At 29.9% G+C, this 15,131-nt stretch overlaps 1 protein-coding gene across 1 annotated transcript; it reads left to right on the top strand.

Moving 5' to 3' along the window:
- The first annotated feature begins 9,913 nt into the window (after positions 1 to 9,913).
- On the top strand, positions 9,914 to 10,363 carry LOC123223999. Its single transcript, XM_044647483.1, has 2 exons — positions 9,914 to 10,142; positions 10,200 to 10,363. The coding sequence occupies exons 1-2, from the start codon at positions 9,914 to 9,916 to the stop codon at positions 10,361 to 10,363; spliced, it is 393 nt and encodes a 130-aa protein (XP_044503418.1).
- The last annotated feature ends 4,768 nt before the right edge of the window (positions 10,364 to 15,131 follow it).

Here is a 15,131-nt window from a genome sequence, read left to right as displayed (position 1 = left end):
AATTGTGTACAAAAAATGGGTACACATAGTTTTATTGTTAATATACATAGATTGATTCACTTTTAAGCCTTTCATCTTTCTTTCAATTCTTTATCAAATTATATAAAATTTATTAGATGTTATTAGCAACATCAGCTTAGGTATATTTTAATATTAGTTATCTTTAAATTATGTTATTATTTTATTTGCATATTGCAAGTACGAATATTCCAGTTATGATATTGTCTTATTTGTAAAATACAAACTTTTGATGTTTTAATTATTGTTATCTTTTATTTAATTTTTCATTTATAATTATATTATATTTATAACTTGAAATTTGTAAAATCATGAATTTGGATTTGATATCGTGAATATCATAAATCTGGATTTGAAATCCTGAATATTATTTATAACACATAGTTTACAAAAATATGAATTTAGGCTAGAAGTCTTAAATATTATTTGAATATTTATTTTTATTATAATAATTGTATCTGATTTATGACTTAAAGTTTGTAAAATTGCGATAATATATATATGGGCTCGAAGTCCCAAATTTTATCAAAGTATTTATTTTATAACAATTATATCTCATTTACAACCTAAAATTTATATAAATTATGAAAATATGGACTTGAAGTCCAAAATATAATTAGAATACATATTATAATATTTTGAATACTAATTACAAAATCAAAAGTTTTGTAATATATGATATAATATATGAACTTGAAGTTTCCAAAAATTAATCTCAATATTTTCCATACAAAATCAGTTATTTTATAAGTATAAGATAATATATGAACCTGAAGTTTAAAAAATTAACTCATATATATTGTCTACAAAACCAAAAGTTTTGTAAGTATGACAATATTTGAATCTGAAGTTCCTAAAATTGGATGGACAATATTAAATGGGCTTTCCACACGATTTTCGACTTAGAATTTATGAGCCTTGAGAAAGTGATTAAATAAAATGTCTCAAAAGGATAAATACAAAGCTATTATTTTTTTTGGCATCACATCCCTAAAGGATTATAAGCTGAATATATGGATATAATGATATATCCATTAAATTCATAGAGAAATTTGAAAGATAGATTTGAAGATCAGATTCAATAATAATCTCAATAGCTCTGTAGTTTAGTATAACTTTATTATGTGTAGAATTTTTCCCTGGTTGAGATAATGTAGAAGAGAAAATATTTTCCACATTTTATTTTTTTTATATAATATGCTCTTGTAGTAGTAATATCGAGAAAAGAAATTTTGAGTTAATTTTTCTCATTAATGAAAAACCATCAAACTTGCCCCATAAATATTTCATCGTTCCTTGAAGTGAACGTAACTATTAGAAGTAGTTATTATGGGTGTGAGTTAGATCATGGATGAAATAATTTTTAATTTGAAGATGGTTATAATAGAAAATCTCAATCATACCATAAAAATTAGATTAAGACTGAAACGAAATAAAAAATAATATATAGTGAAACACAAAACAATGGACGTGCTCATAAAACTAAAACGAAATAAAGAATAACACATAGTAAACCATAAAATAGTAGATGTAATCATAAATGTCATTAGTTGTGTACCTATAGTTCACACAAATATTGGGTGGATCTATATTAAGCATCTATAAGAATTAAAATTTTAATGATTTAGATCATATCGATCTAATGAATCTTTATGTTTCAAAACTTCTTTCAAGAGTAAAATATCGGTCACTTGACTAGTGACATGAATGCCCAAGATTTTTATAATTAAAATCTATCATATATAATTATTTTGGAGTCATAAAATTATTTTGTATTTTATTATCATGTTCTTATTCTTTTCAATATTTTGTATACGTTATGACTAACATAATTTTTAAATGAAAGGAAATAGACTCCAAAAGTGAAGCGTTGACTTCCAAAGTTGATGATAGAGACGTATTTGGTGGATAGTGCAACAACGCACACAATTTTCAAGGAAAAGAAATCTTTCTAAACTTTAGTACTGGTTGAAGCTAAAGTAAATACTATATCAAGATCAATAAATCTGATTGAACACTTTAGAAAAGCCACAATTTTATTGAAACATCGGACCAAATTGAGCATTAATGATGCATTATATTCAAGTAGATCCAAAATAAATCTACTTTGTTTTAAAGATATAAGAAATAATAGTTATCACATTGAAATCATGAGTGAAAATAGTGCAGAGTTCATTTGTACAATTGGTAATGCCTTCAGAAGAAGACTTATATTAGAAAAATTGTTCGTTTTATCATCTAAATTGTATTATCCAAATATAAAGGCAATTGAAGCCTAAACAGTATGGAACTAGAAGTTTTTTGATACAAAAGTATTTATGCTTTGACATGACCATTTAGGCCACCTAAGATCTACAATGATGCGTAGGATTGTTGAAAATTCATATGGATATATATTAAATAATCACAAGATTTTATTGTCTAGTGAAAAATTCTACACCATTTGTCCTCAAGACAAATTAATAATAAGACTATCTTTCTCCAAAATTGGAGTTGAATCTCTATCATTCCTATAAATGATTCAAGGAGACATATATGGACTCATTCATCCACTGAGTGGGTCATTTCATTATTTTATAGTTTTAATTGATGCATCTACATGATAGCCTCATATTTATTTATTGTTAATTCAAAATGTTGCATTTGCTAAACTGTTAACACAAATTATCAAAGTAAAAGTACATTTCATAGATTATTCGATCAAGTTAATATGACTAGATAATACTGGTAAATTTAAATCCAAGACATTTGATGATTATTACATGTTTATGGAGATTGATGTTGAATATCCAATCTTGCATGTCTATACTCAGAATGGATTAACTGACTCTCTTCTCAAATGACTCTTGGTAATTACACGTACTTTATTACTAAGAATCTAATTACCAACTTCTATGTAAGGACATGTTATATTATATGCTAAAGTGTTAATTTACTTGCAACCTTATTCTTATCATCAATATTCTCCCTTACAATTGGTTCTTAGTCACCAACCTAATATATCTCATTTAAGGATATTTGGTTGTACTGTATATAACCTTATTGCATCTCCTCAACACACAAAAATGGGACCCCAATGTCATTTGAAAATTTATGTTAGATATAATTCATCATCCATTATCAAGTATCTAAAACCATTAACAAGTAATTTTTTTTACTACACGATTTACAAATTATCACTTTGATGAGACAACATTTCCACTTATAGGAAAAAAGAAAATGTCTCCTAAAGTTAGACATAAACTTACTTGTTATGTACCTACCATGTCTCATTTAAATCTTTACATATCCCAAAGTGAAACTGAAGTGAAGAAGATAGTACATTTACAAATTACTATCAACCAAATGCCTGATGCATTTGTAGTTACTATAAAAGTAACAAGATCATATGTACCAGCTAATAATGCAGTAGCAAGAATTAATATGACTACTAAACAGTCCATTCAAGTTGTGACTAATCAATCTACTATATGCTAGAAGCATGATAGACCTGTTAGATTGAAAGACATTATTTCTTAAAAAAAGATAGACAAATAATCATATAGATATCAATCATGATGATCATAAAATGAATGAAAAATTCACTCTCTAATATTCCTCTAGAAGAGGTTATGATCTTTGAAGAGACTCAAGCCTTTGAAGTGGTACAAACCCCTAAAGTGGTACAAAATCTTGAAGAATAAGAAAATGATAATATTGAAATATCTTTAAATTATACTTATACACGAAAGATGTGAAACCGTGAAACTGTTAGCATTAATGATGTATTCTCATTTTTAATAGCTACTAAAATTATTAATGATAATGATTTTAAACCACATACTATGACTTAGTTCAAACAAAGACATGAATTGCCTAAATGTGAAGAAACCATTGGAGCAGAATTAACTTCTCTAGCAAAATATCAAGTGTTTAGGCTTGTAGTTTCAACCCCTAAGGACGTACAACCCATTAGATACAAATTGGTATTTTGAGAAAACGAAATGAGAAAAATGAGATTGCTAGATATAAAGTCAAGCTTGTAGCCCAAGGCTTTTTCTAAATCTCAGGTATAAACTTTGACGAAATATATGCACCTGTGATACATATAATCACATTCAGATATTTAATCAATTTAATAGTCTCTGAAGGATTGGATATGCGTCTAATGGACATAGTAACTACTTATTTGTACGAAAATTTGAATACTGAAATTTATGTGGAACTCCTTGAAGAATTTAAATTGTCTAAAGCAAAAAGGGTTCATTCAAGAGGCATGTACTCAATTAAATTACAAAGATCATTGTACAGATTAAAACGATTCAGAATAATATGGTTCAATCACCTCAATGAATATTTGAAAAAAAAGGTTTATGTGAATGACTTTATATGTCTATGTGTCTTTATCAAAATGCTAGAATTGGGATTTGTCATTATAGCAATTTATGTTGATGATATGAATTTAATTGAGACTCCTGAAGAGCTCTAAAAAATTGTTGAATATCTGAAAAAGGAATTTGAGATGAAGGATTTGGAGAAAACAAAATATTGTCTTAACCTGCAGATTGTGCACAATTAAAATGAAATGCTTATCCTTCAATTAGTATATATTGAAAAATTATTAAAATGCTTTAATATGGATAAGGGTTATCATTCGAAGCACTGTAATGATTGTTTAGTCTCTTGATCTAAAAAATGACCTATTTCGTCCTAAAGAATAAGATGAAAAGATACTCGATCCTGAAGTACCGTATTTTAATGCTATTGAATCCTATTATATTTGGCCTAATGCATTAAACTGGATATATCCTTCGTAATCAATTTATTGGTCCAATTTAGCTCTATATCAACCCGTCGCCATTATAACAAAATCAAATATATACTTCGTTACCTATGTGAGATTAGAGATTTGAAATTATTCTATTCTGTCAAATCCTCTAAAAATCATAGTTTAGTTGAATATGTAGATGTTGGTTATCTTTTTGACTCTCATAAGGCCCGCTCGTAGACGAGATTTGTTTTTACTTATAATGACACAATGATATCTTGACGCTCCACCAAATAGACTTTAGTTGCAATGTTTTCAAGTCATTCAGAAATTCTAGTTTTTCATGAAGCCAGTTAAAAATGTATATGGTTACAGTCTATCATCTATCATAACTAAAATACATGTAGTTTTTCTTCTACGATAAACACTTTTTTCCATTTTATAGAGGTGGATACATCAAAAGAGATAGAACCAAATAGATTTCATTGAAATTCTTTTACACTTATGAGCTCTAGTAAAACAGAAAGATTAATGTTAAATAAATAAGATCCAATGAGAGTCTTGCAGATTTGTTCACTAAGATATTATTGACATCAACATTTGAAAAGTTAGTATATAACATCAGTATGCGACGGCTCAAGAAGTAACCAAATTTATCTTATTACAAAGAGGGGGAGCAAATTTTTTTAAGTTTATCATATTTTGGACAAAATGTATACTGTACGTTTTTTCTCTTCACTAAATTTTCTTAGTAAGGTTTTTAATAAAACAATTTAGCACTTCCAATCTCACTTTACAGGATATTAAATAATTATATTTTTTTGCTTTGATTTTTATCACATTAGATTTTTCTTTAGCAGAGTTAATATATTTATCTGTAAGTAGTAAGAATTCAAGGGGTAGTGTTATATATGGTGAATTTTTCCACCACATGATAAACTTTGGCCAAAAAGTTAATGTTAACACATTAAATACCTTGGAAATTAACTTTAGAAAATGGCCATTTTCTTGATTGAAGGGGCGACAATAATTTGTAGAAATACCACCCTCTCTCTTCTCTTCATTTGGAAGAAAGATATACATAAATTGATTCACTTTTAAGCCTTTCATCTTTCCTTCATCTTTCTTTCAATTCTTTTCCCAATTATCTAAAATTTATAACAAAAAAGTTCTCATTCAACTTTTATTGGAAGTAGTTGTATTCCAAATGATAAATAATTTGGCTTCCAAAATTCATGAAACAGGCCTTCCTAATATGATGTGCCAAGATGTTTTACTTTACACAAAACCAAAGTTTGGCATAAAGACCAAATTTAAAATGCTCTTCCATATTTATTAACTTTGGTAAATTACATTATAACCCGTAGGTTTGGTTAAAAAAAGGCCAAAAGATTTATTCCTACCTAAGGTATAATGGAACCTCAAACTCATACCCATCAATTTTTAAAAACTCAAACACCTACCCATCACCAAACTTCTATTAGAATGAAAGATAAAATCATCATTTTATTGATAATATTAAAAAATTATGATTTTATCCCATTCCTCCCTTTAATTTTGAGAACTAACAATTTTCGCATAATTTTATATTTTCTAGCTTTGAAAAGTGATTATTTACCCCCAACTCTAAAGTTTCCTTTCTTTAAGTTTTTTTTGTTATTATAGTCACCCACGCTAATTTTTTGAAAATTTTATTTCACCCCTAATGGTCTGTACATCCTATTTCGGTGATGAAGCTCCTTAATTTATGGTCACCTTCTTTACCTGACGTCAACCTTGCTTTCTCTCCAATGCCTAAGTTGATGTTAGACCAAAATTGCACATTTTTTATGAAGAAAATTGTTGACTGAAACCACAAAAGTCACAATGGTATAAGGAATGCATGTGCAAAAAAGATGTTGGAAACGTGCAGGAGAGAGGCCAAAAATGCAAAAAGCGGAGAGAGATGATTTTGTTGGTGAAGAGAGAATAGCGGAGATGATTTTCCCTCATCCCTTTTTGTCGATGTCATCTCCATCTCTTCCAAGAGGAAATGACACTTCTTTTCATCAAACGAAGAGACAACGAAGTCAGACGATCTCCCACAATGGTCATCTAAACGATTTTAACAGTGAAGGTGGGAGGAGGAAGGCATCGGTGATGGAATGGTGGCCAAACAGGGGAGAAAAGAAAAACTTATTTGTGAGGGAGAAATAGTCACTTTTTAAAACTTGAAATGTTTAAGCAAGGGTAAACTTGTTAGTCTTCGAAACCTGAGGAAAAAAATGAGATAAAATTATAATTTTTTTAAATATTATTGATAAAATGATAGCTCTACCCTTGACTCTAATGAAAAAATATAACATATTTTGGGTGATATGTGGGTGTTTAGGTTTTTAGAAGTTGGAGAGTATGAGTTTAGGATTTCACTATACCTTAGGTGGGAATAAGTCTTTTGGCCAAAAGAGAAAACGGTTCCATTTTGATAAACAGAGCTAACATTTTCATATATAGATCTTATAAAATTCAATCATGCAGTGATACATTATAGTTCATGTATAAATTAATATCTATTGTTAGTTTATAAAGTTTTATTGTTTCGTAAATTAGATAGGTAGAATGACTATTTCCCACCCACACCTTGATAAAATAATATTTTTCATCATTTAAATTTAAAAACCATTTACCAATATATTTTCCACTTGCATTAATAAAAGCTATTATGTGAAAAAGAAATCATTTTTCTTATTCTCTTTTTTTTTTTCCTCACCTCCCAAACCACCGACTCATTTTGGAGAAGAGATGGCTATGGGTTGTTATGGGGATTGCAGGGAATCTCCATCTTCTACCTGTGAGGAATAATTCTATTTCCATTCTCTCCCCTTCCCCACCATCTTATCATCCCCTTCGCTTAAGTACTACCATAATAGTAACATTGTGATAAATAATTAAAAGTATAATGAATATTTTCATACATTTTACTTTTAAAAAATGTACAGAATGAGAAGAGGAAAAGGTTAGGCAAATATATTTCTATCATCATCCCCGCTTTAATAATTATTTTTGTTCTTACTCATGTCTCCGTTCTCACTTATGTCAAGGAATCCTCCCTTATGTGAGATGGTGCAAGGCAAAAACATTGTTTTTACGGTTAAGTTGACACCCTATCATAAAGCATGTACTTAGTTACAAATGCTCTACTATCTATTAAACCACCCATAAGTCTTTCGCTTTTATTATTATTATTAATTTACAAGTGGTTAGACTTGGCAAACAGGCAAGTTGGGCCAAATCTAGGCTAAGTCGATACGGGTGTGGATCGAATTATAGGATAATGATTTTTAAAACCCCTACCCAGCCTTGCGGGTACGGATTGACACGTTGGTTACTCGCTAATATTAATTTTTCACTATTTTACTTATGTTTTTATTATTTCAATGTATTTATTTTGTAATTTTCAATAATTTTCTCTTCAAGTATATAAGTATTCCATAGAGGAATAAAAATTTACCTTAATTTATAAAATTTTTTCTATAGATTTGAAGCATTTTAACATTAAACACAGAATAAACATTTATAATAAAGTGTTTAGTGCTCATATTCTTTAAATTTGTTTTCAAGACAACAAATTTTTTAATTTCAAGGTGTATTTGAGTTCATTTCATATCAAGAGAAGGGAAAATATATAAAATTTGTATTGGATGTATTGTAAATTTGATGTTGAAGAGGAAAAAGATTAATAGAAAAAAAAAATAATGAGTGACCCGCGAGCATACCTAATCCACCTGTAAATATTTATTACTTATAGATACGTATTCGAAACCGGTATTGATCCAAAAATTTAAAATTTAAAACTGTTTTTAAATGAGTTATCTATAGGTCCTACAAATAACCCGTTCATTTTACCAAGTCTATTAGTGGTGAGTACATGCTCTCATTCTCTCTCTCTTAGCATTGTTCATTCTCCTTGTTTCTCTCTCTCTCTCTTTATCACTTTACTTTCTTTCGATCCCATGCTTAACACCTCTTCACACAACTATTCACCTAAAGTTACTTCACTTTTTTTCCCCGCTTCATGAACCATTGCATTTTCTTTTCCATTTTAGATATGATGTACTCCTTTTCTTCGTTTCTTTCTTCCTTTAACTGCTTTTTCATTTATTGCTTTAACAAGTTGTATTAAAGGAAATTAAAGTTGGGATTTTGTTTTCCTAGTTTCCTTTTATTTTCCTAAACTTTAGGATAATTATTGTTTGACTTTTGTTGTATTAATTCTATACATTTAGATTCAACAATAACTAAAATATCTATCATGATATGATTAAATTCATATTTACTTATTAATAAAGTTCAAAATCACAATGTTCATGTATGATTTACTTTATAAACGATAAATTTATAACTTTTCAATTGTGATTATCAACCCCTTATTGTGTGTAATTTATAATTTTTTTATTATATTTATGATTAATCTATTATTAATCATCTATTTATTCATAAATCATTAACAATTTTTAACAAGACATTATAATTATCCAATCAATAAAAAATCAATGAAACAGTGATTTTAACCTTTACGGTATGTCACTGTATATTCAAATCATTTTATAAATCAATAGCTCATCAAGGCTGAGGCAAAATGCATATGCATGCATGAAATGATTAATTACGTGGCAAATGTTTGATGATGGTTAATCAAATGATAAAAGTTTGTTGTCCAAAGATTATAAGGATTGATGGAGATTCTTAATTCAACTTCTATTGTATATAGAGATTTTAGATTATAAAAAATGGGAAAAAAAAATTGTGGCAAATTAGGCATGGACGGTGGAGTGCCATCATGGAATCTAGTGTACATGTGGTTCAGTCATGAACACAAGGCAGTTTCATATGTTGCGTGCGGGTACTAAAGTACTGCCCTTCCCTCTATTATGCTAAAAGTTTAAAAGCTTCCTTGTTTGAATCTTCACCAAAAGTTGACTAAATTCTAAGATTTCTCTTATGTATAACCACTATTGACTTCACCACCACTCTCATTCTCCTTCTCATTCTCTCTACTCTCTGAACAAAGCTAAAAATCTCTCTCCCTCTTTCACCAATATATGTTTTAAAGATTTTGTCAAGTATATAATTCCATCAACAACCTCGTTTATCAAGAAAGTTTTTACCATGAAGGTTCACCCTGGGCCAATCAAGCTCCAGAGACTCCCTCACGTATTTGCCAAAGTCCTTCAACTCCCTTTTCACTCTAATGCCGATATTTCAATTCAAGAAACCTCAGAGTCTTTTCTTTTCATGGCTAAAACCGATGATATGAGTCTGCAGAATGTTCGGGCTGATGTGATTGAGATATATCCCGGGGTGATGAAGGTGGTGATCAAAGAAATGAAGGGCGGTGGTGATGAATTTTTGTTAGATGCGTATGAGCTTAATTTGTGCTGATTTCGACTTCCAGATTCCACGCGACCAGAGATGACAACGGCAAATTGTTTTGCTGGGGAGTTGGTTATTACGGTGCCAAAAAGTTTGAATTTGAACAATAATAGTGAAGAACAAATTCAAGAAGTATCAGATTGCGGTGAAATGAAAGGAAAAGAGAGACTTGTTCTTGTTGAGTGATCAAAGACTGATGATTTAAACATTATATACGCATATTTAATTACAAGAGGAAGAAAATACACACTTATTTTCTTGTTATTTTGTCTCTCTCTACTTAATCCATGCACCAAATCAAGCAAAAATTATATCATATAACTAATTATAATAAAGCCATGAATCATTTTAATAAAGGCACTTAATTTCTAAGCAGCTTTACAATTCATGATATAAAAACATATATTTTGTATTATGTTATATAATACTATAGATTACAATGTTCAATGCTCAGTCAAGTGCGCCCAAATATTGAAAGATTGTTCTTTTTGCTTTATGATGTAGGCTTGTTAGTTCTTGTTATACACTGCTTATATGAGAAAAGATGTGGAATTAGGGTCATGGATTTGTTAATTTTCCTTTCCCTTTGTCCATGTCACGTTCGTATGGCAGAAATGACTTATCCACACTGCTGAATTGAATAGCGATAAAAAGGGGCAATCAAAGTCTTGGAAAAAGGGGAAAAACAACTCCACTTTCAGGTTGAAGAATCTTATAGCACGCACTCTTTCTTCTCTAATGAATATGGTTGGGTGTGGTCCGTTTAAACTTTGCATGGAGCTTAATTCATCACAAAAGCAAACAGACCCTTATCCTAACTATCCTAGTCTCAACATTTTGCTTTTCTATAATGCAAAATAACACATTCGAATTGATAGCCATCAAAACTTTATTTTATTCGGTTAGTGTATGCAAGCATGGACATGCAGATGTACATGCCATAACAAGTGATGTGATGCCTTCATCTCAATCTTGCTCATTTATTGCAAACAATTAGAAAATCTTCCATATAACATGCTGCATTGCATTCCATTAATGACCTAATATTACAGTTATTTGTTCTTTTTTGATTTATTATATGAAAGATCTTATCTCGGTTAACACAAGACTTCTCTCAAGTGCAATTAAGAGTTATGTATCTTTTATGTTGTAGAACTCTTCGTTCTTTCAACTTGTGGAACACTCAAGAGATGATTAGCTAACCACTTGATTACTGATCATACATGTTATTTACCCAAAGGGACAAAATCAATTCCATTAAGAAAAGGTCTAGGCCTACCACTTTAAAAATCTTTTAATAATTATAGGGTAGGCTTACCCTTAATCTAACCCCTTTTTTTTAACTTGTAATTATTAGTCAATTTCTTTCTAATAGATTTTTTAACCTATAAATGATGATGTGCACTTAAGTGAAATCTCTAAATTTAAATTTTGGAAAAAGTGAGATTTTTGTATCATTTGAGAGCTATTTTGCTAAAAAAATCCATCCATTTTTTTTTTTTTGTATTTTCAAAACTAAATATAAGTTTGGGAAAAAGTGAGATTTGCATATACTATGAGTAAAATTCTTGAAGTTGAGGTTTAAACATTGATTGATGAACAATGACAGAGTTGTGGAGGCCTCTCTTAACAAAAATTATGGTTCTGCCACTGTCTACTTGCACATAATATCAAAATGCAAATAAAAGTCATTTCACCTAAAGATAGTGAGGAGCATTCAACTCTTCAACATTGATGAGATCAATTTCTTATATCATCTCATGTCTACATAGAAAAACTATCACATTCCATGAAATTGTGATTATCTAATTAATATAATTATCTTATTTTCATAAAATTGGGATTGAATAATATCTAGATTCTATGTTGTATTAGGAATACTTCATTATTACATTAACGTGTAATCCTATCTCTTGTCCTATAAATATAAAGGACTTTACAAAGCTAAGGGAGTGCTAAATTTTTCACATGAATTCTTGTAATCATAACCAATACTATGTCATAATTGTTCATAGAGACGTAAAAACATACATATGGACATAGCCTCCCGAGCAAACCAAACATATTAAAAACTCCTTGCATTTAATTCTCTCACACAATCTCTTTCACTCATAATTATTTCCATTCATTACCATACATAGTAGATATAGAATTATTCCAATTATCATTATTATATTTTTGCACAAGATCCATTCTTGCGTATTTCTTATTGGTGTATGACTTTTCGCATAAACAATTTGACACTAAAAGGAGGGTTTGAGAAAGATTCTTCTCAGCTATAAAAAAACACAGGCTTCTTCCTCTAGTCTTTCGCCACAAATCATCTCTCCCAAATGGCCTTCAGTAGAAGGAACAAAGGAACCATGAGTGACAAATATTTTAAGGATTCGACTCCAATGATAGTGTCACTCTCATTGGATTATTCAATCCAATCTTGTTTCTAAAAGCCAACTAGTGCCAATAGTTACAGTGCAACCATTATCATTTAATACAATAACACAACTAAATGAGATCATTGGTGACTAAACCAATGTCGTCCAATGAATTGACAATGTAGCCCCAACAACATCATTACTAGAGAGGCTGATCCCCTCCAAATGGTCAGTCACAACAAAAGCACAAGCTTCTCAAATGACTACCACCTATTCTTGTCAATAAGAACAATGACAGGGTGCCCTTAGGTAGAGGACTCGTAAAACTTTCCAGGCCATACATATGGCCTTGGACATATTTATTATTCGATGCAGCTCAAATAGGGAACTTCAAGTTCTTGGCTAAAGTAATCAACCTTTATCCAGATATGGTTCATTAAAAGAATGATGATCAATGGAGCATGTTTCACATTGCAATTATGTATCCTAATGGTGATTTGTTCAAATTAATTCATATTATAGGTTTTAACAAACAATTGATGCAACTTATCTAGATAAGGATAACAATATATGATTAAATCTAGCTATAAAATACCCAAATCCAAAATCAATGAGTATTGTGCTAGGTGCATCTCTAGAATGGCATCAAGAATTGCAAATATGTAAGATAAGCATAATTTTATTGCTTATTTAGTGTATTATTTATTTAGTTTATCACCAACTTCTTGTATACAATTAATTATGCAAGCCTACAATGTAGGATGTTGAATTGCTTGTAATGCTTTCATATAAAGTGTTTTTATTTTTATGACCCAACCTTCATATAGAGAGTTGGAGAACAAAAATGACAAAACAACTTGCCAGTTTTTCACTAGTACTCATGAAGATTTATTGAAAAATGGAAAAGAGTATATGAGAAACATAGCTAGCCAATGCATACTTGTTGCAACAATCATTGCTACTATGGTTTTTCAAGAGGCTTTTAATGTACCCTAAAGGTAACAATGATAATGGAATACCTATGCATCGAAGAAATATTGTATATCGTATTTTTGTCATGGTAGATGCGATTGTGTTATCTTCTTTTTTGATTTCAACACTAATGTTTTTATCTATTTTAACATTCCAGTATGCATAAAATGATTTTTAGACATTGAAAATATGTTGAGATATATTTTAGAAAGTTTATAATGTGCATATCATGTCTGTTTAAATAGATTTTTTGTAACATCCCTCTCTTGATACACAACCCCACACTAAGTATGCACCTAAAGCGATGGGTTAATTAAAACTTTCATGCATAAATATTTAAACTAAACATAGAAAAATATTAAATATTATCTTACAACCCCAAAAGTGTATTTATTATTTTATAAACCAAAATAACAAATCTGAAATGCCAAATTGTAAAATCCAATGTATGTAATAAATAAATATAGCTAAAAATAAATAAAAAGTCCAATTATGAAAAATAATGATAATGCCCCTACCTTCATGTGTCACCACGAGCTAACCCATTGACTCTCCCACTGTCGCTCTGTTGCTCCAAAACTCTACCTGCAAAATCACATAAACAAAACATGTGAGTGAAATACACTTCATAAGTAAGTGATCCATAAAACATAATACATATTCCCATATTTGTACATAATGAAATTTATATGCTACGATGTTATAATGCTCGTTGTCAGTGCATAATCATTTAAAGGTATCAAGGTCACATAGACTAGTTTTATTACTTTCACTATCACGCTACACACAGCTCAATAATTCAAATTAGCATGATACACTGTTTCTAGTTTTCGACCCGAAACACTCTAATCAGGGTAAGTGTCGTCGCCTACATAGTCAGGTATACTCATAATGATTCTTATTACCAAAAACCTTTATAAGGGCTTTGTCATTTTCAAACTTTCCTAATCATAATTGAACCCTATATTACCTTTGCTAACTTCTCTTGCCATTATTCTCAAGTTTCCCTAAAAGTACACGAGTATGTATCCCTTACACACGAGGATGTATAGATCAATTCATATGGTGAAAACCCTAAACACACAAGTGCATATCTTTGGCGTAGGACACACAACCATCTGTCTCATGCCACATGGAAGTGATCCCATTCCCAAATCCACACTCCTTTGCATTGATCTAGCATAAGGAGAATTTCCCCCAAACATACACAGTGGTGTGTCAGGTGACACACGAACGTGTAATGCTAATTTTCCATATTTTTGTCTCTAATTTCTGAATCAGTTTCGATTACACAAATTCAACTATGGTACTTTCGAATCCTTAATTACCAGTAACACAACTATCACAAATAATTCTCATTTCGATTTACTTTAAGATCATCACTAAAATTTCCATACCATACTTTCTAATCTCTAATCCACCGGGGAACACCAATTTAACATTCATATGGCCATCATCATGCACAAATACACATAACATCACCCTCGATTATACACTGTTGGTCCTTATTGTTAATTCATACTACCCGATATAATTAACTTTAACATTAACATTCATTCTTTTAAAAGAACAAACCGCCGATCACTCATACTCAAATATACATCAACACC

Source organism: Mangifera indica, chromosome 8, assembly GCF_011075055.1.
Source record: "Mangifera indica cultivar Alphonso chromosome 8, CATAS_Mindica_2.1, whole genome shotgun sequence".
Lineage (NCBI taxonomy): Eukaryota > Viridiplantae > Streptophyta > Magnoliopsida > Sapindales > Anacardiaceae > Mangifera > Mangifera indica.
Note: the sequence above shows the minus strand (reverse complement) of the source record. Positions and strands in the feature narration are given on the sequence as shown.